The 25382-nt window shown below is 53.7% G+C and overlaps 4 protein-coding genes and 2 long non-coding RNA genes across 55 annotated transcripts in view; 3 read left to right on the top strand and 3 right to left on the bottom strand.

Annotated features, from left to right (window-relative positions):
• Positions 1-3051, top strand: part of PRRC2C (proline rich coiled-coil 2C) — a 69344-nt gene extending 66293 nt beyond the window's left edge. For all 50 annotated transcript variants that reach the window (XM_086842407.1, XM_086842406.1, XM_086842383.1 and 47 more), the window contains one exon: positions 968-3051. In XM_086842407.1, coding sequence (XP_086698533.1) covers positions 968-1234 — 267 coding nt within the window. In that variant the 3' untranslated portion in view covers positions 1235-3051. The remainder of the gene's footprint in view (positions 1-967) is intronic.
• A 1417-nt stretch (positions 3052-4468) lies between these two features.
• Positions 4469-8872, bottom strand: MYOC (myocilin). The gene is made up of 3 exons (XM_086842414.1): positions 8167-8872; positions 7698-7817; positions 4469-7610 (listed from the first exon to the last, which is right to left on the bottom strand). Exons 1-3 carry the CDS (start codon positions 8660-8662, stop codon positions 6826-6828), a joined length of 1401 nt encoding a protein of 466 aa, XP_086698540.1. The 5' UTR covers positions 8663-8872; the 3' UTR covers positions 4469-6825.
• A 110-nt stretch (positions 8873-8982) lies between these two features.
• On the top strand, positions 8983-19817 carry VAMP4 (vesicle associated membrane protein 4). Its single transcript, XM_023931821.2, has 7 exons — positions 8983-9283; positions 10419-10465; positions 10762-10812; positions 17217-17317; positions 17821-17900; positions 18078-18129; positions 19129-19817. The coding sequence occupies exons 1-7, from the start codon at positions 9218-9220 to the stop codon at positions 19155-19157; spliced, it is 426 nt and encodes a 141-aa protein (XP_023787589.1). The 5' UTR covers positions 8983-9217; the 3' UTR covers positions 19158-19817.
• Positions 10762-12522, bottom strand: LOC111932663 (uncharacterized). The gene is made up of 3 exons (XR_015273931.1): positions 12384-12522; positions 11960-12130; positions 10762-11317 (listed from the first exon to the last, which is right to left on the bottom strand). It is a non-coding gene; the product is annotated as an uncharacterized LOC111932663 (long non-coding RNA).
• Positions 19660-22210, bottom strand: LOC147651432 (uncharacterized). Its single transcript, XR_015273932.1, has 2 exons — positions 22131-22210; positions 19660-21933 (listed from the first exon to the last, which is right to left on the bottom strand). It is a non-coding gene; the product is annotated as an uncharacterized LOC147651432 (long non-coding RNA).
• On the top strand, positions 21930-25342 carry ITPA (inosine triphosphatase). Its single transcript, XM_023931822.2, has 8 exons — positions 21930-22385; positions 22462-22519; positions 22608-22672; positions 23176-23249; positions 23504-23535; positions 24210-24325; positions 24780-24856; positions 25105-25342. Exons 1-8 carry the CDS (start codon positions 22323-22325, stop codon positions 25223-25225), a joined length of 606 nt encoding a protein of 201 aa, XP_023787590.1. The 5' UTR covers positions 21930-22322; the 3' UTR covers positions 25226-25342.
• Positions 25343-25382: the final 40 nt, after the last annotated feature.

Genomic DNA, 25382 nt, shown 5'->3' with positions numbered 1-25382 from the left:
ACAGGTTTGTTTTCTGTTCTGTTGCTGCTCCAGTTACTTGGAGCAACTCCACGGTGTGAGAGCCAAGGCCTCTTGTTCCAGACTTGTGCTGTTTTGTCTCCCCATTGTTGTGCATGTGCGTCCCAGCCCCGTTTTTTGTAAAAAAAAACAGAAAATACTCAGAGAGGTACATGGAGGCTTAATGCCTGTGTTATAGTTTGGGTTCCTTGTGTTAAGATACTCCTTTTTTATTTAAAATAAAAAGGTGTTTGACTGCACTGGACTTTATTGTTCAGCTTCTGAATGCTGGAATTCTGCATGGAACCCCACAGGAGTGTGTGCAGTATGGGCAGGAAAGCCGAGTGTTTGCTCTGCAGTGTCTGATCTGCACAGTATCAAAACTGGAGCTGGAATGTGTCAGAGCAGGAGTTCCACAGGTGCAGGTCAGGCTTGCTGGTCGGATTGAGAGGAGGGAAGGCAGGCAGTGTGTGCTGCCTGGGATGAGAGCCTGCTGGGATGAGGCTCAGTTGTGACCTGGATCATTCACATCCCCACTGCAGGCTCAGGCTGTGGGGTGCTCACACTGCTGCTGAGAGAGGCCCTGGGGGCCCAGGCTCTGCTCACCTCTGACCTGTGCTAGGGGAAGCTGCAGCCTGAGCTGCTGCCAGCAGTGGTTGTACTTGCACAGCTCCGCAAGGGCAGAGGAGTACAAAGAGATGAGGAGATACTTCAGACTGGTGTCCCTGATCCTCTTTTTCGGGAAAGGATTAGGAAGAGCAAGGGAGGCCTAGGCATGATGTTGAACTACTGCTGAGGAGCCAAGCACCCAGATGTGGTGACATCAGGGAAGCAGCAGGATGGACACTGCCTTTCTAGGAAGGTCTGGCCACTGCGGTCAGTCCTTCCCCTTTCATACGGGAAATACTTGTGAAGTCACTCCAATTCCAATGCCCTCTCTTCAGTAAACTTATTTTCTCCCTCTCTTAAGGCAAAGCAAAGAGCAGAGGTCCTTCAGTCCACCCAGAGATTCTTTTCTGAGCAGCAGCAGCAGCAGCAGAACAAACCCATAGGAGGCAAAGCCCCGAAAGTGGAGGAGAACGGGAACAAACCCAGCGAGGCCATTGCTGACTCTCCAGGAGTCTGCCAGGACAAAGCCGAGGAAAAGCCCACCCCTGCTCCTGCTGCCACACCCAAACCTGTTAGAACTGGACCAATCAAACCTCAGGCAATCAAAACCGAGGAAACAAAATCTTAGAGGCCGAGTTCCCGTGGATGGGGGGGGGAAAGGGGAGGGTGGGCGAGGTGTCAGCAGCGTCAATTGGTGGCCTGAAGGATGAAGAGCAGCCTGCTCTCCCTGCCGGGCTCTGAGCAGCCCCACGGGGCATAGAAGCCAGCAGCTTCTGTGTGTCCCAGCTGCTGCTGTGTGTCCCAGCTGCTGCTGTGTGTCCAGCTGCTGCTGTGTGTCCCAGCTGCTGCTGTGTGTCCCAGCTGCTGCTGTGTGTCCCAGCTGCTGCTGTGTGTCCCAGCTGCTGCTGTGTGTCCCAGCTGCTGCTGTGTGTCCCAGCTGCTGCTGTGTGTCCCAGCTGCTGCTGTGTGTCCCAGCTGCTGCTGTGTGTCCCAGCTGCTGCTGTGTGTCCCAGCTGCTGCTGTGTGTCCCAGCTGCTGCTGTGTGTCCCAGCTGCTGCTGTGTGTCCAGCTGCTGCTGTGTGTCCAGCTGAGCCCCCCAGGCTCTCGGGGCTCACATCTGCTCTAACAGCATGAAGGCTGCTTTGGGGTGCGTGCTCGCACCCGCCTGCTTCCCAGAGCCACAGCACGGAGAGTAGCAACGGTGGGGAGGCATTTCCTAGCTGACACAATGACTTCTCTTATTATCTTCAGCTGCTATTTATCTTTTTATAAACCCTTGAGTATGAGAACATGCAGATCTGAAGATGGTGCTGGGCCAAGTAACATGTGTTAAGTTTTTAGTGACTTAAGAAGCTTCTATCTTGTATAAACAGAGGGATCCACGCGAGGTTTAACCTAACACAGAGTAACACTGGCAGTGTTGCATTTCCCTCTGAAGGCAGTGCTTTGCTGGCTGCTGCTGCTTGGATGACAATTTACTGCATTTAGATCACCATATGAAAAAAGCTACTTGGCCACCTGTGTCCTCTCCACCCGCTGCCCCCTCAGTGGCTCTCACCCCTGGAGTTGAAGGTTCGTTGCATCGATAGTCAGATTTGTTCTGTTCACCCCTGTCCAGCTGTCTTTATATGATGCCAGTGGTCCCTAAACGGTTTCCAGTTTCTGTCTGTAACACAGCAACGAGCACTTAAACTGTGCCACGAGAATAAAAGAAACCTTATCAGATTACTGAGAGCTTTCTCTCAAAGGTGCATTCTTTATATCAGAGCTGCGTCGCACCACCTCCTTGCCCACAGTGTGCTGGAAAGTAGAATCAAGTCAAAATAAATGCCTTTTTAATTGTATCCTCTAGTATTCTAGCTGTAGGACAGTACTGTATGATACTTCTGTGAATGTAAGATATCCTGTACCTGCTTATGATATGTAGTAGTGACTGTGCTATACTGGAGCTGTTTTTAATAATGTTATTCTAGAGGTTTTTTTCCAGACAATGATTGAAAAAGCTAATAAAAAGCACCAGGTACCACATCAGTAGCAGAATTTGCTGGTTTTTTCTGGGATTTTGGTTTTTTTTTTTCCTTTTTTTTACGTTTTTTGGAAGGAAGAGTTGAAAGTCTAATGTGTATAATTTTGTTCAAATGACTGCAGAAGCTGGAAAGGCTGTTGCTGCTATTGATGCCTAGTGAATCGCTATTGGTTATCTTTTTATATAAATATATATATAATTTGAATTTTTGGAAACTAGCTGTGATGTCAACTTTGGAAAAAAGTATCCCACTTGTAGTGTGAGTTGGCATTGTACAGAAATTAACAGCCATATTGGTCTAGAAATGTTAAACTTAATTTTTTTTCCATTTGTACAGGGGTAACGCACTGTATGAAATATGTACGGTCTTATTTACATGGGTTTGATTACAGAAACTAATAAAGTATTCTCTAAATAAAGCCCCTGGCTGCTCTCGTGATTGCTGCAGGAGGTGAGTGGAGCTCCCAGGGAAAGGCTCCTGAAGGAAAATGCTCCCAGAAGCTCCTTTGTGGCCACCTCTGGGTGGGATTTGCTGGGAATTCCAGTGGGTGGAGCTGGGGGTTGTTGAGGCAGGAGCTGGGGTGATGCTGGTTGTCCCCTCAGCCAGTGAGTGACTGTGATGCCTCAAGTTCTGGCTTTCATATTTCCCAGGTTCTGTAGTGCATTGGTAACTCTGAGCTCCATATGAAGTGTCAGCCAGTTCTCCTCACAGCTCAGGCACACACAACAATCCTTTTCCAGCCCCACAACCAAGGACACCACTGCAGCTCCAGCCCCAAAAAGCACAACCAGCAGCGAATTGAGGAGAGCAATCTGGGAGGATGGGACTGCATCACCTGCAGCTGGAATGGGACAATGAACCCCAATATGGAAATGGACCAAAACTGATCAAAGTGTGAAAACTCATAACCTCCATCCTGGGTGTAGCCTTGGCCAGGCTCTTGAAGTGCCCAAGGTGCATCCTTTGAAGGGCTTTTAATAAATCCCTGCTTTATTCCTTTAACTCTGTCCAGCCCCTGTTCCAGGCAGCCTCTGGAGGCACCAGCAGCCCCGGGGGAAAGGCACGAGTTCAGGGAGCCTGCCCTGCCCTGTGGGATCGGGACAGGCAGGATGTGCTCAGCCGGCCACCAGAGGGAACTTGATCCTACAAACACCGGGAACCTTCGGTGTCTTGGACTCTGAGGAGTAATTCCTGCCTGGGGAGGAGGAGCTGGCTGGCTCTGCACCTCTGGGGAAAGGGAGGATGCAGCCAGGAGTGTTGGGGTGGCTCTGCAAGCACCACCAGGAGCTGGACAGGTTGATCTCTGACAGGTCAGAGGTGTCGCTGCCGACGCTGGCGTGGGGTGGAAAGCAGCAACTTGCAGAGGAGCTGGAGTCCATTCCTGCCCAGGCTGGTTTTGTTCAGGGTAAAACTGCAGCAATAGGGAGTAAATCAAAAGTGCTGGAATCCACAAATGCAGCTGTGGGCAGAAAACCTCTGAGCAGGTCACACTCGGGGTAAATCACCTTTTTCACAAGGATCTGTAGGAGCACAGCTGCAGTAAATGCTTGGAAAGGAGGGTGGGCATGGACTGAGTCAATGTGGACACTGCTTCCACCTAGAAATGGGCTATAAAAGTAACTGAGTTGTGGCCATGTTTCCCTGCCCTGAGGTTGTCTTCAGCTTGTTTCATCTTAAAAGGACACCCCAAAAAGGGGAACTCATTCACTCTTCTATTTTTAAGGAAATGCTGCTGAAAGGATTACTGTTAAATTCTGTAGTAATAAAACCATTGGGAAGTCAGAGGGATTTCTCACAGTCGGCTGTGGGAATGTACCAGGATTTGGACTATCAAAGGGAGTTTTTCTGCAGAAGTTTAATTAAAAGTAAATGTGCCTCCAAATAACCCAGGTTTGATGTGTGCCTCTCCAAAACCCCAAACCACGCCAGCTGCCTTTGAGGCCAGGTGGAGCTTTCAGTCATTGACCCCGGTTGATTGAGTAGTTTCATGACATTTAATCAGATAACTTGCTCCTGGCTATTTACACTGGAGTAGCTCTTGCTTTTTTTTAATTTGAATGGGATTTGGTGTGTAATCTCTTTTCTAGGACTCTGGTCATCAGAAATAATTGTGCTGAACCTCACAGAAATCAGGGAACAATTTTCTTCAGGGAATTCAATTTCTTTTTCCTTAATAATGTTGAGGCTGTGAAAAGGTTGTAACTTCTCTCCAGGGCAAGAGCCAAAGGGGGGGTTAAATGTGACTGGGGCCAGATCCAGCACCCCCCTGGGCTCAGGCTGGCTTCTTGCTGGGATGTGGGCAGGGAGGGCTTGTTTTCCCAAAGCCTGTTAAGTAAAGCAGTGTATTCAGTGCTGTTCAGCTCCAGCCCAGCTTTCTGGAAATCCTGTGTACATTGGCTTGTCCTCCTTTATTTTCTCAGTCAATTAAGAGATAGACTTGCCAGCCTGAAAGGCCCCGGTGCGGGGAGGGCTGGGAGCTGTCTGCCCTCGGTGTCTGGGCTCACTGAGGTGCTGCTGCTCCCCGGGGCTCTGCACAAACCCTGCCTTTCATCCCGGGCCTTGGCTCACCCCCCGGGGGAGCTGTGGGGTGAAGGGGGACTCCAGCCTCGCCTCCCGTCCCGTTTTGGGCCAGAAATGCCTTTCTCCCATCCTTGGTGGCAGGTTTGCTGGGCACTGGCTGCTGCCTGCTTGGCTCTCCCCAGCCCCAGGGCTCCCAGCTCTGGGTGTGACAGTGACGGGTGATGAGTTCCTGACCCCCTGCTGCAGATCCTGGGAACAGCAGTGCCCAGGGGGATCCTTCACCAGCCCTGGCTCAGGTGAGATTCCCAGCCTGGCTCTGGGCCTGCCCTGGAGCAGGAATGAATCTTTCAGCCTCCTCCCTCTTCTGGGCTCCCACCTGCTGCCCACCCTGCAGCTTAAACAAACTTATCTTGCACGGATCATCTCACTTTTTTACAACCACTGCATATTTTCCCAAAATAAAGCGTGGGGGATGATGGATGAACCAAATGCTTCATTGTGATACACAAATACACAGTGCTACACCTAAGACAACAGTGTTAGTGTTGGGAGGACAGCAATGGGGTGAAGCATCTCACTGGAAATCCCTGGAGCTGCAGGTGATCATCACTCTGTCCTTTTCCACTGCTCCAGTACCTGGTGTATTCCTGCCTTCCAAAACGTGGCATTTTCCCACTCATAGTTTTAAAGTTCCCCCACCAGCACCTTCAGCCTGTAGGTGCATCAAGAGAGGCACCAGCCCACCACATTCCTTGGAAAACAGGTTTGGTGAGGCAGCAGTGGTGCTGGGCAATATTTATTGGGCCAGGACCCTGTGCAGCCCTTGGGGCCTGTGCTTGATGCTGCCCCAAATGCCAGAGGAAGAAAGAAGCCTCCTCCTCCTCCTCCAAGCTTTCTACCATAAATAGATAAAACAGCGTGGTTTGGTGTGGGGAGAGCTGCTGGCCTGGAATGTAAAGCTGAAGCTCATGGCTGGAAGGGCTGGGTACCGAGAGGCCATCCGGCTGCAGGATGCCCTGCCAGCACTCCTCACCCCTGCGCTCTTGGCTGCATTTTTTTTTTCCCCTCAATAAAACAAGGCTTGTGCAATGTGTGTGTCTGTATTTTCTGCTGCTGTTCAGCCTACTTGATGATTTTTGGAGGTGGCTGAGCTCCAGGATGGCCCTGGGCACCGTGAGTGTGGGATGCCAGTGGAGCTTGTGGGATCTCTGCATGAGAGAGCTCTGCAGGGCTGGAGCCTGGAAACAACAGAACCTGACCCCATGGAGGGGATCACAGCTCACAACTAGGGAAAAAGTGTTTATTTTAAGGCAGGATCCTCCTGCACAGCTCTTCTAACACCTGTCCTGCCCAGCCCTCACCATGCCTGAATCCTCCCTGCTCAAATTCAGGCTGGGTGCTCAGGGAGAGTGCTGGAGCAGCTCAGGGCTGGGTATTGCTGTGACCCTTCCCAAACCCACCAAAGCTGGTGAGAGCCATTTCCCTGGCTCTGCCAGGCTCCGGAGCAACGCTTCCATCTCTCTCTGCTGCACTTGAGCACAACGGGATGTGGCTGGGCAGCGTGCGGCCCCCAGCAGCACCCGAGGCTGTGCGGGGGAAACGGGAGGGAAGCGGGGTGCCAAGGCACGCACCAGGGTCCCGGGGGCAGAGCCGGGGCACTGCCAGCCTCGGCTCACGGCCGGGACAGGCGGACGGGGTAGGTGACCATGTTGAAGCTGTCCCAGGCGAAGAGCTGCCGCTCGGCAGGGTTGTAGTCCAGCATGCTGAGGTAGCGGAAGCGGTTCTCGAAGGGGATGCTAAGGGCCCGGCTGCTGCCCGTGGCGGTGTCGTAGGCAAAGTTGACGGTGGCGTTGGGAGCCGAGTAGCTGCTGACGGTGTAGAGGGTGCCGCAGATGAGGAAGGCGTTGGCCACCCCTCTCTTGCGGATGTTTGTCTCCCAGGTCCGACGGATCTCCAGCGTCTCGGGGTCCAGCTTGGAGAGCACGATGGCTCCCCGGGCCTTCTCAGTGCTGTAGATGACCCAGAGCCCCGTCTCATCCACCGCCAGGTCGATGTCGGTGTAGCCCCCCCAGGAGTAGGGGTACTGCCCGTGGTAGCCGGCGCCGGGGATCTCCCTCTCGGCCGTGATGCTCTCTCCCCGCAGGTCGTAGCGGGCCACGGAGCGGGAATGGCGGGGCTGGAAGAAGAGCCCGCCGCGGTAGATGACGGCCCCCGTGCTCTCCAGGGGCCGCGGCAGGATGTGCACCTTGGCGGGGTAGCCCCGGGCCAGCTGCTCGGCCTCCTCGTACTGGAAGAGCTGGCGCACCTCGGTGCCCACGGTGTCCACACGCCAGGTGTTGTCCCGCGTGAAGGGCGGCACGGGCTCGGGGTCCTTCATCCACACGCCGTACTTGCCCGCGATGGAGTCCGCCCGGCCGAACACCACGGGCTCTCCCACCCACACCAGCTGCCCGCAGCCTGCTCGGGGACAGGACGGGACAGACAGGGGTCACCGCCAGCCCCTCGTGAGCAGCGGGACCCGGGGCCGGCCCGGCGTGCCCGTACCTGAGTCCTCCTTGCCCGGGCGGCCGAGCGCCGTCTCCTCCAGCAGCCGGGACACGGGCAGCTCGCTCCTCTCCGACTGCAGCTCCTGGAAGCTGAGGGGCTGCGGCTCCCAGCGCGGCGCTGCAGCGGGGCCGGGCACAGCGTGAGCGGGGCTAAGCCAGCCCCCCGCACCGCCCGCCTGCTTCTACCGCCCTCGGGGGACTCCGGGCCGGGCTGCCGCCCCCAGAAATGCCTCGGGCAGGAGCGCGGTGCCCTCTCCCACTGCAGCAGGGCACATCTCTTGGGGGGAAACTCCGAATACCCCAGATTAGCACGGTACATCACCCCTCTGCTGCGGGGCAGGCGCTGGGATGAGGCGGGGTGGGGAGGGAGGTGTGGGGCAATGGGCTGCGACCTCCCGGCAAAGCTGAGCCCAGCAGGGTCCCCAAGAGTGGGTGCACAGCATGGGGGCCGCACAGGGCTCACTTACCCTTGGCGGGGGCACGCAGCGTGTCCCGGCCGGGCCCCTCTCTGCCGGGGGGGCAGCGGGCGGCCCGCAGCCGGGTGATCTCCTGGGCGCTGCTCTCCAGCCGCCTGCCCAGCTCCTCTTTCTCCCGCTCCAGCCGCCCCTTCTCCTCCTCCAGCCGGGACTTGGCCCGCAGCAGCTCGCCGTACGCAGCCTCCAGGCGGGCGGCCGCTTGCTGGGGGTCCCGTGCGCCCCCCGGCTCGGCTCCCCGCGGCCCCGAGCCCCCCGCTCCTCGCTCCCGGCTCTCCAGCCGACTCAGGCGGGCGGCGAGGGCGGCCAGCTCGGCTCGCAGCTCGGGCACGCCGCCGGCAGCCTCGGGACAGGCGGCCTCCACCGGGCTGGCCACCGTGAAGGAGTAGGTGCAGTGCCCGGAGCTGTCATGGGCGCGGCGGAGAAAGGCGGTGTCCGCCCGGCCGCCCAGGGCTACGGAACCCCAAAGCAGCACCCAGACCCCCAGCATGGCCCCGGCGCCGCCCCTCTGAGCGCACCGGCCACCGGCGCCCGCATTTATAGAGGGTCGGGGCGGCGGGGGGCGGGCGAGCCGGAACCTTCCAGATGCCTGCGGGGGTACCGGCACTGCCCCGCCGCCTCCCCGAGGCCGTGTGCCAGGGGCGGGCGGGCCCGGGGCCGAACCCCATGGGGTCCGCTCGGGGTCGGGACCTGAACCGAACCCGCCGGTCCCGCCCCGCCTCAGAGCGGCCCCGCCTCAGGATGGCCCCGCCTCAGGATGGCCCCGCCTCAGGATGGCCCCGCCTCAGGGCGGCCCCGCCCACTTTCCCTCTCGTGTCTCCGCCCCCGGGCCGCCCGCCATCGGTAGCTCGGCGCTCGGCGCGGCGGGCGGAGCGCCGCGCGGTCGATGTGACGGGGACTCTCCGGCACCGGCCATTTCCCGCCGGCCCGGCCCGGCCCGGTGAGCGCGGGGGCGGCGGGTCCCGTCCTGGGCCTGCCGGACGCTCCCTGCTCTCTCCTCCAGGCTTCTCTCCCCGGGCACGGAGCCCCGCGGCACACACCGGCCATGCCTCCCAAATTCAAGCGGCACCTGAACGACGACGAGGTGACGGGCTCGGTGAAGAGCGAGCGGGTGAGTGCCTCTCCCGCGGGGCTGAGCGGGCTCGGTGCTCACGGCCGGGGTGCCTTGGCCGGGTCTCCCGGTGCTGCCGCAGCGTTCAGCGGGGCCCAGCTGCCCGGAGCGCGGTGTCCGAGCCCCGGGCCGTGTGTGTCACCCCCGCCTCGGTACGGCTGTTTTGGGAACCTGTTGCGGCTCCTCCAGTCTGCATCACCGGGAGATACCGGTGTGCTCCAGCCTCCTGCCCTTCCGCGGAGCCTGGCAGGGACACGGCCTGGGAGTGAAGTCACCCAGTGCTTTATAGCTGGTTTTTTTCCCCTGTCACTACGGTCCCCTCACATTTCAGGCTTTGAATACAAGTCCCAGTTTTGCCTGGTTTGGACAGAGTGGATCGAACCTGCTGGGGTCAGGCTGTGCTGAAGCTGGCTTTGGGCTGTGCTCAGAAATGCTGCTGCAGCTCCCGACAGCTGTCAGCGAGACCAGGAGCCCGTGCTGCCAAGAGCAGATTGCTCCTCCCCGGAGGGAAGCAGTGGCTGGAACTATTGCATGGTGTTGCAGGTTTGCTTGAGTCGATTGAGCAAATCTGACAGAATGGAAATGTAGGTGAGCTTCTACATCAGAGCATCAGGCTTGCAGGTGGCAGCTCAGATCTACACACGGGAAATCAGCAACTGTTGGTACCCCAAGAACCACCCTGGGCTCACTTCTTTAGTGTGTCACCTCCCTCTTTTGATTGTTTTTGACCCTGAGCAGAAATGTTTTTGTCCAGAACATTCAGGCTTCAGTGGGATTGTGGGGCTGCTCTTAAAAATCAGGTTTTGGATCCCTGGGGAGTTGCCAGAGCACTCTGCCCTCCAGCCCAAGGAAGCCAGTGTGTTCCCTTGTGGTCACCCCTCTTACACCTGCTGCCAGCAGATGGTGGGGAAACCACGTCCTCCAAATCCAGAGTGGATCTGATCTCCCCTGTGGATGGGACAGCCCAGGGTGGCCGGGGGTGATGCTGATATTTTGGAGTGCAGGGCTGGGGATTGTCCCTTGAGCAGAGAGGGCCTTCCTGCAGTCAGAGGATGTTGATCGCATCCTAAGGGCTGGAAATGTATGTGTGAGATGGTGATTGCTTATTGATGAGATGGTTTTTCTGTGTTTGCAGAGGAACCTGTTGGAGGAAGACTCAGATGAAGAGGAAGACTTTTTCTTGTGAGTTGGAATGCAGCGTCATACCTGCCTGTGGCTCTGAGACTGGGGGCTTGGGAATGAAAACCTTTGATTCCTTTGGGATGTTCTTCCAGAGCCTTGGCCCTTGAGCATGAATTAATTGGTGTGACCTTTGGTAAGAGTGAGATGGATGCTAAGACATGGGAGGGACTGATGGGAGGTATGAAAACAATCCTCTGTGCTCAAGGCGTTGGTTCTCTCCTCTGTATCTTTTGGGTCTGGTTTAAAAACATGTTTTCACTGTACCTTCTGTCCTGATTGCTCTTTTCTGCCTGCAGGAGGGTGCCTTCTGGATCCAGATTTGGACCCAGGAATGACAAGATCAGGCAGTAAGTTGTTGTTCCTTAGTGTCCCAGAGATAATTATTTATTCTGGCACAGTGAGCTCCTGCTGCTGTCTTGTCAGAGTATTTCTGTGTAGCTCATCACATGAACATTCCTTGTGCCTGTGTTCTTCTAACTGACCTGTCCTACCCCACGTGTCCACAGCTAAAGGAAATTTCAGCTTTGATGCAACCTGTCAAGAAATTGTGTGTTGACAGAGGCAGAGGGATAAGATTACATCACAGTAGCTTATTGGAGTCTCTGAAGCCCTTGTTGTGTTCTGGTGGTGACCTCTTCCATGCTTTTGTGAGGCTCTTTCTCTACAGCATTAACCCTGAATTTTAACCTTTCCCAGCACCATTTTTAAATTTCTGATTTTACCTCATCCTGTAACATGCTCCTTAATGTTTCAAGAAAGTAAGTGGTCAGGAGCACACCAGGACCGTGGGTTTTGGGCAGCAGCTGCTCCTCTGGCATCCTCTTCTCCAGATGAAAACCTGATGCAGGTGACCTGGAGATGAACAGTGACTCACTGGGGTCAAAGCAGCTGGAAAACAGGAAACCATTACATCTGGAGGAGGAGTGGGGCAAGAAGGAAGGAGTGAACACTCTGGATCCTTCTCCCATCGAGTCATTTCCTGGATGATGCTTGTTCAGCTCCAGTTCTTCTCCTGCCTTTTCCTGTGAAGGATATGGTGGTGCTGGTGCTCAATCAAAAGTGTGGGGATACTTAGAGCCCCCTGGTCTGTGTTACCCTGTTTCCTTTGCTAATCTCTGTGGAGCCAGGACAGAGATCTGTGTGGGGACTGCTGCCCAGGCATTATTCAGACTGGGTCTTGTTTGCAGCCTGAGTGTGGCTCTTGGTTAGGGATTTTTTCCATGCCAGGAGGAAGCCAGCACAGCTCTGGCATGACTCATTACCACCATCAGCATTAGGCTGTGCTTGTTATCTTGAGGAGTGAAGGGCACTTGAGCTGCACAAGAGGCAGAGGGCAGGTGGCTGCACCCTGAATTTTCAGGGCATCTCTGTTCCCTCCAGAGTGTGAGGATGCTGTTGGTAGAGAGGAACTGCTCTTTGGAGTAAGCCAGTGTGGATAGAGCCTCCCTTCTAGGGCATGATCTGGAGGGAATGAGTTGATGAGTGGGGTCTCACCTCCATAGAAGGGTAGAGATGGGATAGTGTCTATCCCTTCATCCTCCTCTGCTGGACAGCACCTACAGTGTCTGCTGTGTTCCCTGTTGGTGGGAGAAAACAGCTCTTCTCTTTCTACTGCCTTAGCCTGGCAGGAAGGAGCAGTGGCTTAGGTAGAGGAGGGCATTGCACCTGTGAAAAGGAAGAAAAGTGAAAGAAGCATTTAGCCAGGAGCTGGTGGGTCCATAGGTGTGATGTTACTAATGGCCCATACACAAGGCTTGCCCTTTGCCAGAGGTTGCCTGGATATAGTGGATGTGGCATGGAATATGTCCCTTGGGCTATCAAGGGCCTACATCTGTGGAGCATCTAGAGCATCTGTTACAAAACAGAATTTATTTTCTGCTCTCATCAGTGTTGATTGCTTTGTTTAATAAGCACTTACACCATGCAGTCATCACTTCTTGTCATGGAGATCACTATGAAGTTTCTGATCAGCTCAGCCCTTGTGCTGTAGGGATCAATGCCTGGTCTCATAGTGAGTCAGTTTTCTTTGTCTCAACAAAGAAAGGGTTGGGTGGCTGCTGAAAAACTGTAAGGAAAAGACATTTTAAAGAGAAATTTGAGCATTTGGAGAGCTGAGGCATAGCTGGGCAAAGCTAGAGAGGCCATGGCAGTACGGGGCTGGAGGAACGAGGTGTGAAGATGGGCGTAAAAGGAAACTGGGTGGAGGATTGGGTAGAGGAAAAAGTGATGGGATTATGGGAGCAAAGGTGTGGAACATGTTAAACGTGAGGGGCAAGACTGGAAAGTTTTCCTAGTTGTCCTTGGCAGGAAAGGGGAATGGATTGGGTCAGGGTGGAGTTTGGCAGCAGCGACCCTCAAGACTGGCTCAGCTGTGGGGAACATTGCAAACCTTGTAGGGGAAAGAGGTGGGTTACAGTCAGCAACAGTGACAGGAGGATGTGTCAGTCCCCTTTAAGCTGAGCTTTGTCCTGCTGTGTCTGGAAGCTGCTTGGTTGGGGTGGGCTCTCCTCTTGTAGTTGAGAGGCCACATGGGGTCCCTTTGGCCCCTTTGAGGCCTCCCAGTCCCCAGGGTGAGCTGGGGAAATGCAGCTTTAAAAGGACTTTTATCCTTTTCCCCAAAGGTACAAAGAGCAGGTAAGGGAGAGCTGATCCCCTTTCTGTGCCTTTGCTTTGAGGCTTTGGAAGAAGTGCTGAATGTGTGCATGAGAGCCTTTTCAAGGGAAGCTGGGATGTTCATCTTCCAGATGGATTTCTTTTATATGGAAAAGGAGCTTCTCATCACAGACCATCTTTTCAAAAATTCTGCTAAAATCAGCCCCTTTTCTGCACTCTTGACTCACTTTGCTGCTGATGTTTGTGCTTCCAGGGAACTGTGCCATTGGGTTCTTGTCCATGCTGCTGCTGAGGCTCAGCACGGTGCTGGGGTTCCCCAGGAGCCTCTTGGTCTCTGTGAATCCCTCATTGTGCTGCTTTGGGGGGGAGCTGGGGTCAGCATTCCCAGCCCCAGTGGCTCTGGCTGGCTGCAGGCCCTGAGCAGGGGGAAGCTTTGGGGAAGGGTTTGAACTCTTGAGGAAAGAGCTGACTGCAGCTTCCCAGGGCTCCTTGCAGGTTGTGCAGTGAACCCCAGCCACAGCCAGGCTTTCATCTGAAGGTGATACCAAGACCACGTTGACACATACCATTGTTGTTAGAATCCTTTCAATGACTGAAAGGCTTCAGGGATGCACAGACTGCTGTTTTCCTCCTAGCTGGGACTAAGCAGGAACTTCAATCCAGGGCTTTGTGGTGTGGTTCAGCACTGCTACCCTGTTGTTGGGAACAGCAGGGCTCTCTGCAGGAGCTGGGGAGTGCTGTGCAGCGCTGGCCTCCTGCCTCTGTGCCCTCCATCTGTGTTGGCTTTCCCTCCTGTTCCTTCTTCCCCAGGTGGCTGCCACAGCAAGGGGTGTTTGGGTGTTATTTGCACCAAAATACACACTGTTAATATCACTGAGGTGGAAAACTGGAGTGTGTCATGCTGGCTGCAAACAGCCAGCTTGGAGACAAGCAGCACATCCCATGGTGTGTGCACAGCCTGTTTACAGTGTCTGGAGAATGCAGCACTGTTGTTAGCCCAGCACCCTGACCAGCCCAGGCAGGTTTTCAGTACCTGACCCAGTGTAGCCAAAATGGAAAGGCTTATTCCTCCCACTCTGGAAGAGCAGAACAGAGGAAAAAAGGAGTCTGAAGCAAGCTGAGTGTCATTGGATCTCATTGCTTTGATGGGGTATGTTTGCTGCCCTTGTTAAAAGCATCAGACTTGCAGTAATTAGTAAGAAATAAGGTCGTGGGAGACATATTTCATGTTTTTGTCTTGCTCCCTTTCCTGGCAGGTATTTGTTCCACTTTATTTCTCTTGGAAATCTGGCAGGAGTAAAACTCATGAAGTGTATGTGTCAAAAGCCCATAGCTCCCCAACAGGAAATACACTTTGTGTTAGAGGACTCATTCCCTCTTGCCAAATAAAACAAGAAAATATTTTCTTCTTGATGTGACTTGAGTTTCCTACCTCAGGCATGCCAAGTTAGTGAGGATTTTTGAATTAGTTCTGAAGCTGCTGGGCTAATACATAGGCTGAGCATTTTTCAGCCTCCTCCTTGAGAGGCAGCAGTGAAGGGTGGGAGAGAGCAGAAAGCAAGGTCTGGTTAAGGTGCTGTGTGGAGGTCTGAATTTCCCTGGCTTGGCCTCTTCCTTCCTGTTTTTTGCTTTGTTGTTTCATTGGGTTTTTTTCCCCAGATGGCAAAACAGTGCTACATGGATATATACAGTATCTGTATTCCATGGGAGTCAGCACCTCAACATTCCTGGGAGTTTATAAGCCTTGATTTCTTTGTGCCTCCATTCTCTGTGAAATGTTCTTTTGGGGACAGCTGACAGCTTGACAGGGTTTGGGCAGGTAACAAGGGCCCTTAGCATTCTGCCAGCAGCTCAGGTGAGAGCAGACAGGACACTGAGAAGCTTGGGCACTAAGGGTTTGTGCTCCATAGCTCTCCCCCAAATGCTGTTAAGCCACCACAGCAGCTTCAAGTTACCAGCCTGTTTTGCCTCCAACACTTTGGGGTGTCCCAAGACTGCAGCAGCACCTCTCAAGGCTCTGACCTGCACTGGCAGGGATACAGGTGGTGTTGCATTGTTCTGCAAGTTCCTAGATGAATTCTAACCTTGTGTGTTCCCATTCGTTAGTTGTACCAGGATAACTTGGTTACAAATCTCTTGTGGGAGGAAATCTCTCTATTTTCAAGCCAGAAAATTATTTTAGAAACATTTACATACTGCAAATGTAGACTTCTGCGTGTGAAGCCGATGTTTGAGGCTTAGAGGTTTTGCCAAGTTGGCTCATCTGGGGTAGCAGATGTTGGTGCTTTTCCTCTCGCCCCAAGCTGTAGCTGCATTGCTGGCAGCTCCAAGCTGGGACTTGTTGTGCCAAGGTAAGGAAAGCCCCCTGCAGAACGTGCCTGCTCATCACCCAGTGCCCCAGGGATGGGCCATGGGGCTGTGTGTCCTGTGTGGGGTGGACACTTGGCTCCACAGGGCACTGCTGTGCTTTTCCTGGGCAGCATCCTCAGTGCCACCTTCCCAGAGCTCTGCCACTCGCCTCTGCCTTTGTAAAACAAACAGTGGATCAGAACAGGCTCCTGGGCACGGGGCAGTTCCTGCTGAGAGGTCTCTGGGGATTATCTGTGCCCTTCCCTTCCCGATAAGGAGCTCCTGGCAGGCAGTTCCTGTCAGTGTGGAAGGCAGGAGCTGCCGCCGCCTGGTGTAGGTGGGTTCAGAGAGATGCTGCTCCCACAGACTCTGTGATGCAGCAGAGAAGACAGGTTCCTTTCTTATGCTGTCCTAAATAAAGCAGATTTTTACATGTGCTGCTGGAGTCCAGCATGTACCTTATCACAGCTGTTGACTCAGAAATTGGTTTCAGAGGAGGTGCCTGGCTCTTCTAGCTCTGAAAGCCACAGTGCAGTGGTGCTGGAGAGCTCTACCTGAAAGGCTAAGATGGGAAACCCCTTCATATTTAGAGATGTGGAACTCTTTCTAGAGCTTTCTGGGTGGGAAAAAAATGCCCTTTAATGGCTCTTCTCACCTGAATTTGGAGCAGTAAGTAAATATGAGCAAGTGATGTGACCACTGTTGCTGGTTGCAGCTGCTCCTCATCAGCACAGATGTCTGCTTGGTGAGAGGCTGGTAGCTGGTAGAAGAAATAGGTCAGTGTGAACCTATGTCTGTAATGAATTAATGAATGAATAAATTAATTAGAGGCATGGTGGCGAGAGCAGAGCCCTGTTTCTGGTTCTGCAGTGCCCCATTGACTGGCCTTGAGTCTGTTTTGGCCTCAGTTTTGTGGGCCATGGGGGAGGATTTGCTGTTTCTCTTTGGAGCTATTTCTGTTTTGTTGCTTCCAAGATCCTGCTGTTGCTTTTCTGGGAACGGTATGTCTCAAACAATGTATTGTTATCACTCTGGCCTCAAGAAAATCCTCATTTCTATCTCCAGGAAAATAAGTGTGTATTAGCTCCAAAATAAAAACCAGAATGGAGCAGTACTTTTCCACCAGGAAAATTTTTCTCTCTTGCCAGTGTAGTTTTTTTTTCTGGAGTGAATAAATGCATTTTTAATAACCCTACGGGTGTGATTTAGGCTACTGTTCACTGAAGGCTACCCACAGAGTTGTGTAACCTATGAGAAGATGAATTATAACTTGGTTTAGTTCTTATAAGCCATTTCTTTGCTATCCTCTTGGTGCCCCTGGCAGAGTGGGTTTAATTTAGCAACTCAGTTCCTGGAGGAGGGAACTGATTTAATTTTACCTCAAGTTATTGAGCAAGGGTGTGATTTAGAGTTCTATGAAATGTAGAAAGATAAGTTATGGTTTTTATACTTCTTCTTTCCCCTTTGTGAGCTCTTCTGTAGCAGAGGTGCCCACCAACAGCAATTAGTGTTTTTCCATACTGCATTTGTGTGTTAAAGGTGTTAGAAAGGGTGTCCCACTTCTGCTGACTTCCCAATGCTCTCTCAGAGCCCCTTGTGTTCCCTTGCTGTTCCTGGGATTGCCAGAGATCCACCCATGCAATGCCATGCCTCTGGCTTTCTCTGCATCCCATCATCCTCTTTCCACCATTGTGCCCTTTCATTTTTGTGGGTGAGCTCTCAGATCCCACCAGGCTGGGCAGCTCTGGTGCTCACTTCTGCCTCTCATGCTGCCTTTGCCCTGCCCCAGTGTCCAGAACCAGGTGGATGAAGTCATCGATGTCATGCAGGAGAACATCACCAAGGTGATCGAAAGGGGCGAGCGGCTGGACGACCTGCAGGATAAATCAGGTGTGATGTCAAACACAGCTCTGCTGGGCCAGGTTAACCTGGTTCAGTTCTGAAAGCACCTCATGTCAGACCTGAGCTTACATTTCTGTCCCTCCTGAGAGTGGTGTTGCTCAGCCTCAGGTTGCAGATCTGGCTTTCTGCTGACTCTCTCCCCACCTTTACCTGCTGCTCTGTGCAGAGGCTTTAGTTTGGAGATGTCTGGGTGCTGGGATCTAGTTGGTCCTTCAAGCAAAGCAAAGATAGATTGGTCTGTCTTCTGGCACTGTCCACTGGCTTGCAGAGCAAGTTCCTGTCCTCAGAGAGCAGCCAGTACAGAGGGAGCACAGTGGGAGTTGTCTGTGTGCTCTGGTGAAGGGCGTCACATTGACCCTGCTGTGGCTTTGGTGAATCATGCTGTGGTTGGGTCTTTCATTGCATGGAACTCAGTGGAGTTAGGAGAACAGTGAGTGGGTGCTCTGGCAGTGTGTGCACCACTGAACTGACTCCTTTCTTTCCTTTAATAGACAGTTTATCAGACAATGCAGCAGCCTTTAGCAAAAGAGCCAAGCATCTCCGGAGACAGATGTGGTGGCGAGACTGTAAGGTGAGCAAGGAGGGGAACAGGCAGGGCTGGGGTTGTGGAAGGGCTGCCTACCCCTGGGAAGAGGTGGAGAAGCTCTGCTTCCTAGCTGAAAACATGCTGGGAGGCAAAGGCCTCCTTTCAGGTGGAAGCAGCTACCCCTGACACCCCGTGTAAGGTGCCTGTGTGCTCCTCTTGCAGATGAAGGCGATCATAGCGATGGTGGTGGTCATTCTCCTGCTCGTGATCATCGGTGAGTAGCTCCACATCAGCCCAGCCATGTCTGGCATGGACATATTGGTGGCACTCCGTGCTGTGAGTGACACTGTGGTGCTGTTATCCCTGAGGGACAGCACCTGAGCTGCTCCATGGACTCCACTCTGCCTTAAGACACCATAAAGGTGCCTGCAGAGCATTCTGTGCTCCTCTTCTGCAAGGAGCAGACTCAAACCAAGTCCTGTGACCAAAGAAAGCCAGCAGTGTCCTCCCAATCTTATACTGACCCAGGGTTGGCACTGACTGATCCCAAGGTGGGTGGGAGTACATGGAAAAGTTTCAGGCTAGGGCAGTATCTTCCAGAAACATCTCTACATGTATCAGCCACCTTGCAGTGTAGCCTGCTGTGTACAGATGCTCTTCCCCAAAGTTGATGTGCTGCTTAATTTCCATCAAGTAGCTGTTGTGGATTTGCCATTGGTCCCTTCCCATGCTCTCTGCCTTTCCTGGAGCTGCCCAGAGCAGAGATGTCACTGCTTTTCCTACCCAACAGCACATAAAGACCAGAGCATGTTTCTTCCAGGAAGGAATAATTGATCCCTCTCCCTGCAGAATGACATGTTCCAGGGATCCAGGCAGCCCAGCATGGCAGTGCAGCTCTTCTGTGCCACTGGGTCTGGAGGGTTTCCTCCCACTGAAGTGCCCAGGGGCAGGCAACTCTGTAACTGTTCTTGTTCCTTCAGCAAAGCCCTTGTGGCTTGTTGTCTTTCTGACACACAGCCTGCAGTGGGAGAGGCAAAGCTGGCAGCAGGGCTGAGAGAGAGACTGATGGAAAATCCCATCTGGTTTAGTTTTGGGAAGCTGGAAGGAGATGAAGATAGCTGGATATGTTGTCTAGCATGTGTGCAGACAGCAGATTGCTTTAGCTTGGGAACACTTCTGCTTGCAGCTGCTGGGTGTTTGTCACTGCAGAAATGGGGGGACTCCCTGGCAGGGATGGGTGTGTGCTGAGAGCTTCTTTCTTTGTGTTTTGCAGTCCCCATAGTCCTGAAGTACCGCTCCTGACAGGGCAGCTGGAGGCTTCGGTGGAGCTGCCTCTGGGATAACCAAACTGCTGTATAATTTAAGTGAGATATCTGTATATAGCTTGGAAGTTGTTTTGTTTTTTTCTCCTGGGAGCAGGAGGTGGTGGCAAGCAGTCAGTTCTAAGGGAGCGTTTTAAGAACTACCAACCAACCTTTTTCCAGTCGAGTACCTGCTCCTGCTGTCAGACTATTTTTTTATAACACGAGATTCAGATCCCAAACAGCCTGTTTTGTGGAATTCTGGGTCTCTGGTTTGGAGCTGGCTACTTGCCCCTATGGTCTATCTGTATATATGGTTGAGTTATAATGTTATTAATAATAATAATATGGTTTGAGCAGCTGCCTGCTGTGGAAGGCAGAGGGGACTCTGTCTTTGAATCAGAAAAAAAGGAGGGGATAAATGTCTGAAGGGAAATATATCAATATATTATAGGGAACTGATTGTTTTGAGGACAACTGTGAGAGTGTTGTTTTTCTCTTGTTCAAAAAAAAAAAAAAGAAAAAGAGAAAAAATGAAATTAGGTTTTACAATCCAGAAGACTTTCTGGTCCTGCCATGGGAATGCACAAGCTCAGTGTTTTCAGTATTGCTGCTTACAGCTGTGACTAAAAACATTCCAGTAAACCTATTTTTGACTGTACATGTGGAGTTTTTTCACATCTTCATAAAACTTCATAAAGTTGTGGAGGACATTCAGGGCTCCCTGAGTTTGGAAGTCCCTGTTTCTTTGTGTTCTTAACCAAAAAAAAGAAATGTGTGTAAAACCCAGCAAGCAGCATGATTATATAAAGACACAGCTGGAGAACAAATCTCCTGCCACCCATGCATAGTGAACAAGCCCAGTTCATATTCAGAGCCCTTCACCATGGTGTGGTGGTTGTGGTCCTGAATGGCAGCAGATTTTGCTCCCTTGTGATCAAGTGGGGTGGGGATTATTCACAGGCACTGGGGAGCTGTAGGGACCCCTGTGCTGGAATGAACAGGAACTGAGCTCCTCTATCCATGGGTGGGACTGTGGTGTTTTGGCTGTTTCCAGCCTTGGTTTCAAGTGCTGGTGGCACTTTTGTCAGTCCTTCATATTTGGGAGCCTTCTCCTTTCCAGCCCTGAGCCTGGCACTTTAGCTGAGCCAAGCTCTTCTGGTTCTCTTTTTGGGTTTTTTCGGATGAGAGAAGCGTTGCCCTGCTGAGCACGTGTTTGAAATAATTCTGGAGAGGGGAAATGGTGCCCCAGACAATTTCCAGTGCCATGTCCCAACTTCCTCTTCTGTCCCTGCCCCCAGGACCTTGTAGAGTTTCCACCTGAGTGCTGCCCCATACAGAGAAGGGGATTAGGAGTGAGCACAGCAGGCCTGAGGGTTGGATGTGATTACAGACTCCCTTGCCCAGCTCCAGTATAAACAAGCCTTTTCCCCTCTGCCAGACCTGATCTCTCCAGGTGGGAATCAGGAAGGCAAGCTGGGTTTTTCCTCCTCAAGTATAGGCCAGTTTTAACATCATGCCCTCAGTGGAAGGGACAAAAGTTATCCTGCCTTTGCCTTTGGCTACTCTCTGCCTGCAAGGGATCATGAAAGTGGATGAGGGGGGACTGTGCCTGTCTCCAGGTGCGCTGCAGATCTCGCTGAGCTATTTGGGACCATGTCCTGCCAACTGGAAAGTGAGTTAATTCACTCCTGCTGCTGCAGAGCCCTGCCAGTGCCTCTGCCTTTCTCCCCCAGCTCAGTCTTGCCTTTGCTGCTGCTTCTGCCACCCACAGCAGAACCTTGGTGCCACAGGACTCCTGGTCAGAAATAGAATTTGCTAAGTAATTTTTATAGATTTTTTTTCACCACAAGGCTGGAAAGGCCATTAGAAATGTCTGCTCTTGGGGTGGTACAGAGCAGTCCTCCACATATTCCTTCAGTATTGTGGTTTTATATTGCAGCCTGTGCTGTCCCATGCTGGACTGGTGGCAGAGAGAACTGCAGTCAGCAGAAAGGGGTGTTGTTTCCAGCAGCATCTGCATGCTTGGGGATTGGTTTTCACTTAGGAGATGTTATGAAGGAGATTCTACGACAAAAACAATTCCTTCACCCAAGCTTTGGGTCTGTTTTACCCATTCCTGCATTGTGCAGAGGACCAGACCATCAGCTGCTGTTTTCCACATGATTTCTTTTATACAGGGAATGGCATCTTTTGGCAAAAGCAGTGCATTCCTCCTCCCGGGATTGCTGATGTGAGCCTGTGGTGTGAGCCCGGGTCCCCATGCCTGAGGGAAGGGGGGCTGCAGGGATGTGACACAATTGCAGAGAGGCCACCTGCCTGTGGCAGCTGGGCAGCCCAGGGGGAAGGAAATCCCTCCTGAGGAGTCCCCCTTGCAAAGGAGCTTTGGCAGGTCTGGGTACACACTGGGAGAGCTGGGATTCTGCTGCTGCTCCATCCCAGGGCCCTGCTCCCCACCAGCGCTGGCCTGCACTGACCTGCTTCTGCAGGGCTCCACTCCAGCCCCACGGACAGAACTCTGGACTGGAGGCCTGGAGTTTCTGCTACAGCCGCCAGCTGCTCCTGCGTTTACCCGAGATGCGGGGCAGGGAAAGCTGCCACAACCCAAACCATCAGTGCACTGCCCCGAGGTGCTAAAATTGGGTGTTGATCAGTTCTAGGTTCAGGTCACTCAGTGCTGGGGTTGTCCTGGACACAGACGTTCCCAAGGGACAGCTCTGGCTGTGAGAAGCATCACCAGCAGCAAATCAACGACGGAACTTCTATCGCTCCGACACCTGATGACAGAAAGCGCCAGAGGTCGGAGGCTGAACAGCAACAGAGCTCGGAGCACAATGCCCTTCCCGATTCCCCGACTACAGCAGATTCTGATCAAGAAGGACAGCGCGGGTCCCAGGGCCGGGGATGTAAACAAGGGCCGCGGGGCCATGAGGGGACCAGGTTGCCATGGCGACCCACCCCGCCCGCCGCGCACCTCTCGCGAGACCTCCCGGCGCTCCCCGACAGCGGGCGGGCAGCTCCCGCCTCTCTAGCGCGGGCGGACGCCTTCCTATTGGCTGGACGCTGCGGGGCGGGCGCGTCCCCATTGGTCGAGCGCTGAGGGGCGCGGCGGCGCGGCGGGCACTGATTGGCTGCTGGGCGCGCGGCGGACACGCGCGCGGTCAGCATGGCGGCGCCGGCGCGGCGGAGCGTCGTGTTCGTGACAGGCAACGCCAAGAAACTGGAGGAGGTGAGGGCGGCGGGACCGGGACGAGAGGGTTTGCCTCTGTCCCTCCCTTCCTTTTCACGCCCTTCTCCCTGCGCAGGTCACGCAGATCCTCGGGGACTCCTCTCCCTACACGCTGGTGGCGAAGAAAATTGACCGTAAGTTGTTGGCGGGGCCTGGCGGGATGCGGCGACTCGTCCCGTCCGGGCCTTGTGCTTCAGCAGCGCTCCATCGCTGTGTCCGCAGTGCCCGAGTACCAGGGGGAGCCAGACGAGATCTCGGTGCAGAAGTGCCGCGAAGCCGCCCGGCAGGTCACTCGTTCTTTCCCCTTTCCCGGCGGGATGGGTGTGGAGGGAGCCCAGACAGGGCCATGGAAGCCTCCCGTCAGCCGGCTCCTGTGGTTTATGCTGTGTCCCTCCAGCAGCGGGAGGGCACTGAAGGCCCGGTGGCTGCAGGACAAGGGGTTTTATATCTGCTGGACATTCCAGAGATGTCTCTGGGATGGGCGTCCAGAACCAAGTGAGGGCTGAGACTGGAGAAACATGCAGGCATGCCTCTGGAACACAGGCTTTTCCTTTCCTTGGCCTCCAGGACTGCAAGGAGTATTCAGCTCTGCTTGTTTTCCTCTGTAGGAAACCTTCCCTGCAGTTCTTCAGCCTCTCTGGCCTGCCTGGGGAGAGTTTGGGTTTGTCTGGTGTGGGTTGCCTTTGAGGTCAAGTAGAAACATGAGGCTGGGATAGAGCGAGGGAATGAATTTGGAGACAGTGCCTTCCTTCAGGTCTAATGTTCTCCTTCTCTTGGGCTGTCACTGTAGGTTCAGGGACCTGTTATAGTAGAGGACACCTGCTTGTGCTTCAATGCCCTGGGGGGCCTTCCAGGACCCTACATGTAAGTAGGAGAGAAGCTTTTTTCCCCTTTCATGTGTCAGGGTTAGGAGCACAGGCTGCAGGGTGGGCTCCACACCCCTTCAGCTTAAGAGATAAGTCTGTCCTTCCTGGTAAATAATCCAGAATGAGTGATCTTACAGCACATTGAGAGGGATTCAAAGGCCTATGAAAATGTAAGCAACAATGTCACAAGGATGTCTGTCTTTCTGAGAGATAGTAGCAAAAATTGATCCTCCCTCTTTCCTTCCTTTTCAGAAAATGGTTCCTGGAGAAACTCAAGCCAGAAGGTACTGCCCTCATGTAACTGCTCTGTGTGTAACCCACTCCTTTGCCCCTCAAATGGCTCCCTGCCCCTTCTGGAGGAACCAGCAGGTTCCTCAACCCTGTTCTGTGCCCTTCTTCCTAGGATCTTCATCCTTTTTCCCAGTAGTTTCATCCCTGGATTCCCAGACTCCTGCCTCTGCAGGCTGGTGGCAGGGCTCCTGGGAGCATCTTGCTTGTCCTCAGTGTGACCTGGATGACTTCCTGCTCCCTGTGGCTTCAGGGCAAGCCCCTCTCCACTAATGCTCCCCTCCCCTGCTGTGCCTCAGTCCCACAGTTCAGAGTGAGACTGCAAACCCTCTGCTGGTCTCATTAACATGAGCATTAATCACATTCAATCACCGGGGGCTTTAGTCCTCCCTGCTGCTGCATGCTCAGTTGTTTCACAAATGAGAGAGAGGAAGATCTGGAGATGAGATCTGAGGCTCTGGCTTCAGTCACAGCAGGGATCCTGCCAAGAACATCTTGGTGCCTGAGCTTTGTCACCTCCTGAGATGGTTGGGAGTGCGATGTGGAACCAACCATCCATCCATCCATCCATCCATCCATCCATCCATCCCTCCATCCCTCCATGCCTGGGTGGGTGTGCTGCTCTCCCAGGGAGCAGCAGTAACTCCAGGCTCCCTTCTGTGTCCCCCAGGCCTGTACAAGCTGCTGGCTGGCTTTGAGGACAAGTCTGCCTACGCGCTCTGCACCTTTGCCTTCAGCAGCGGGAACCCGGAGGAGCCAGTGAGGCTCTTCAAAGGCCAGACCCACGTAGGTGCCGTGTGCCTGGGGAAGGAGGGCTGTGGTGTGAGTCTCACAGCAGCACTGAGGAAAATTTTGGTGGCCTCTGAATATTTGGAACAGGCTTAGGGAGAGTGCAGTTGGTGCGGGTGCAGCCCTTTGCTCAGTGGTGCCTACTGAAGTCTGAACTCTGCACGTTCCCTCAGTCTCCTCGGCTCCCATCTCCCTCTGACAGGGCTGCATTCAGGTGCTGTTCTTACCTCTGTTATTTGGGGAGGTCAAAGCACTGTCAGCATAGGGCAGTGTGAGTTTGGAGCTGCTGATCTTGGTCACATGCTGGGGAGGAGCTGGGAAGGGAGCAGCACCCTGCAGAGCCTGTGGTGGCTGCGGTGCGAGCTATGGCTGCGTGTCTCGGACTGTGTTTGAAATTTAACTGCAAGGGAAGGGTCTTTAAGGGGGGTTTTTTTGTGCTTTCTCATGACAGGGACTGATAGTGGAGCCCAGAGGCCCTCGGGATTTTGGCTGGGATCCCTGCTTTCAGCCAGATGGCTACAACCAGACGTAAGGGGTGTTTTACCTACAGCTCTTTATGTAAGGCAAACCTTGGTCAAAGGTGTTCCTTGTGAGGAAGGGCATCAGGGAGAAATGTCCTCCTGGATCAGAACAGGGTGGGAAACCCCTGGATCAGGGGTTGTGTCACTACAGATGCCCGCTGAGCCAAGCAGGGAGGCAGAGGAGGAGCTCTCTGTGCTCGGGGGATGTGCTGTAGTGTCCCTGCCACTGCCACTTGTGCTTTCTTTCCCTTGCAGCTACGCCGAAATGCCCAAGGCGGTGAAGAACTCCATCTCACACAGGTACAGGGCACTGAGCGAGCTGTCAGCTTTCTTTCTTCAGAACAACTCGGCAGAGCCCTGCCCTGCTCCCAGCTAGCGCCCGACATCGCCAAGTCCGAGCCCTGTCGAGGCAGGTGCCGCGCGTGTCACACGCAGCCCCTCCGGACACTCTTTCCGCTGCGGGATGTCATTAAAGCTGCTCCTTCTGAACCCACCGCTGCCTCGTCCTCCGCTCTTTGTGTTTGTTTCAGCAA

Source organism: Cyanistes caeruleus, chromosome 9 (assembly GCF_971803275.1).
Source record: "Cyanistes caeruleus chromosome 9, bCyaCae1.hap1.1, whole genome shotgun sequence".
NCBI lineage: Eukaryota > Metazoa > Chordata > Aves > Passeriformes > Paridae > Cyanistes > Cyanistes caeruleus.
Note: the sequence above shows the minus strand (reverse complement) of the source record. Positions and strands in the feature narration are given on the sequence as shown.

What these genes read in the sequence shown, in the direction of transcription:
- MYOC (XM_086842414.1), bottom strand. Translation starts at nt 8,662, where the DNA reads ATGCTGGGGGTCTGGGTGCTGCTTTGGGGTTCCGTAGCCCTGGGCGGC. An exon ending in GCTGCGTGCCCCCGCCAAGG is followed by an intron (nt 7,818 to 8,166) that starts GTAAGTGAGCCC and finishes GCCCCGCTGCAG; the next exon opens with CGCCGCGCTGGGAGCCGCAG. An exon ending in CCCGGGCAAGGAGGACTCAG is followed by an intron (nt 7,611 to 7,697) that starts GTACGGGCACGC and finishes GTCCCCGAGCAG; the next exon opens with GCTGCGGGCAGCTGGTGTGG.
- ITPA (XM_023931822.2), top strand. Translation starts at nt 22,323, where the DNA reads ATGGCGGCGCCGGCGCGGCGGAGCGTCGTGTTCGTGACAGGCAACGCC. An exon ending in ACGCCAAGAAACTGGAGGAG is followed by an intron (nt 22,386 to 22,461) that starts GTGAGGGCGGCG and finishes CTCCCTGCGCAG; the next exon opens with GTCACGCAGATCCTCGGGGA. An exon ending in CCAGATGGCTACAACCAGAC is followed by an intron (nt 24,857 to 25,104) that starts GTAAGGGGTGTT and finishes TTTCCCTTGCAG; the next exon opens with CTACGCCGAAATGCCCAAGG.
- VAMP4 (XM_023931821.2), top strand. Translation starts at nt 9,218, where the DNA reads ATGCCTCCCAAATTCAAGCGGCACCTGAACGACGACGAGGTGACGGGC. An exon ending in GCTCGGTGAAGAGCGAGCGG is followed by an intron (nt 9,284 to 10,418) that starts GTGAGTGCCTCT and finishes CTGTGTTTGCAG; the next exon opens with AGGAACCTGTTGGAGGAAGA. An exon ending in CGACCTGCAGGATAAATCAG is followed by an intron (nt 17,318 to 17,820) that starts GTGTGATGTCAA and finishes TTCCTTTAATAG; the next exon opens with ACAGTTTATCAGACAATGCA.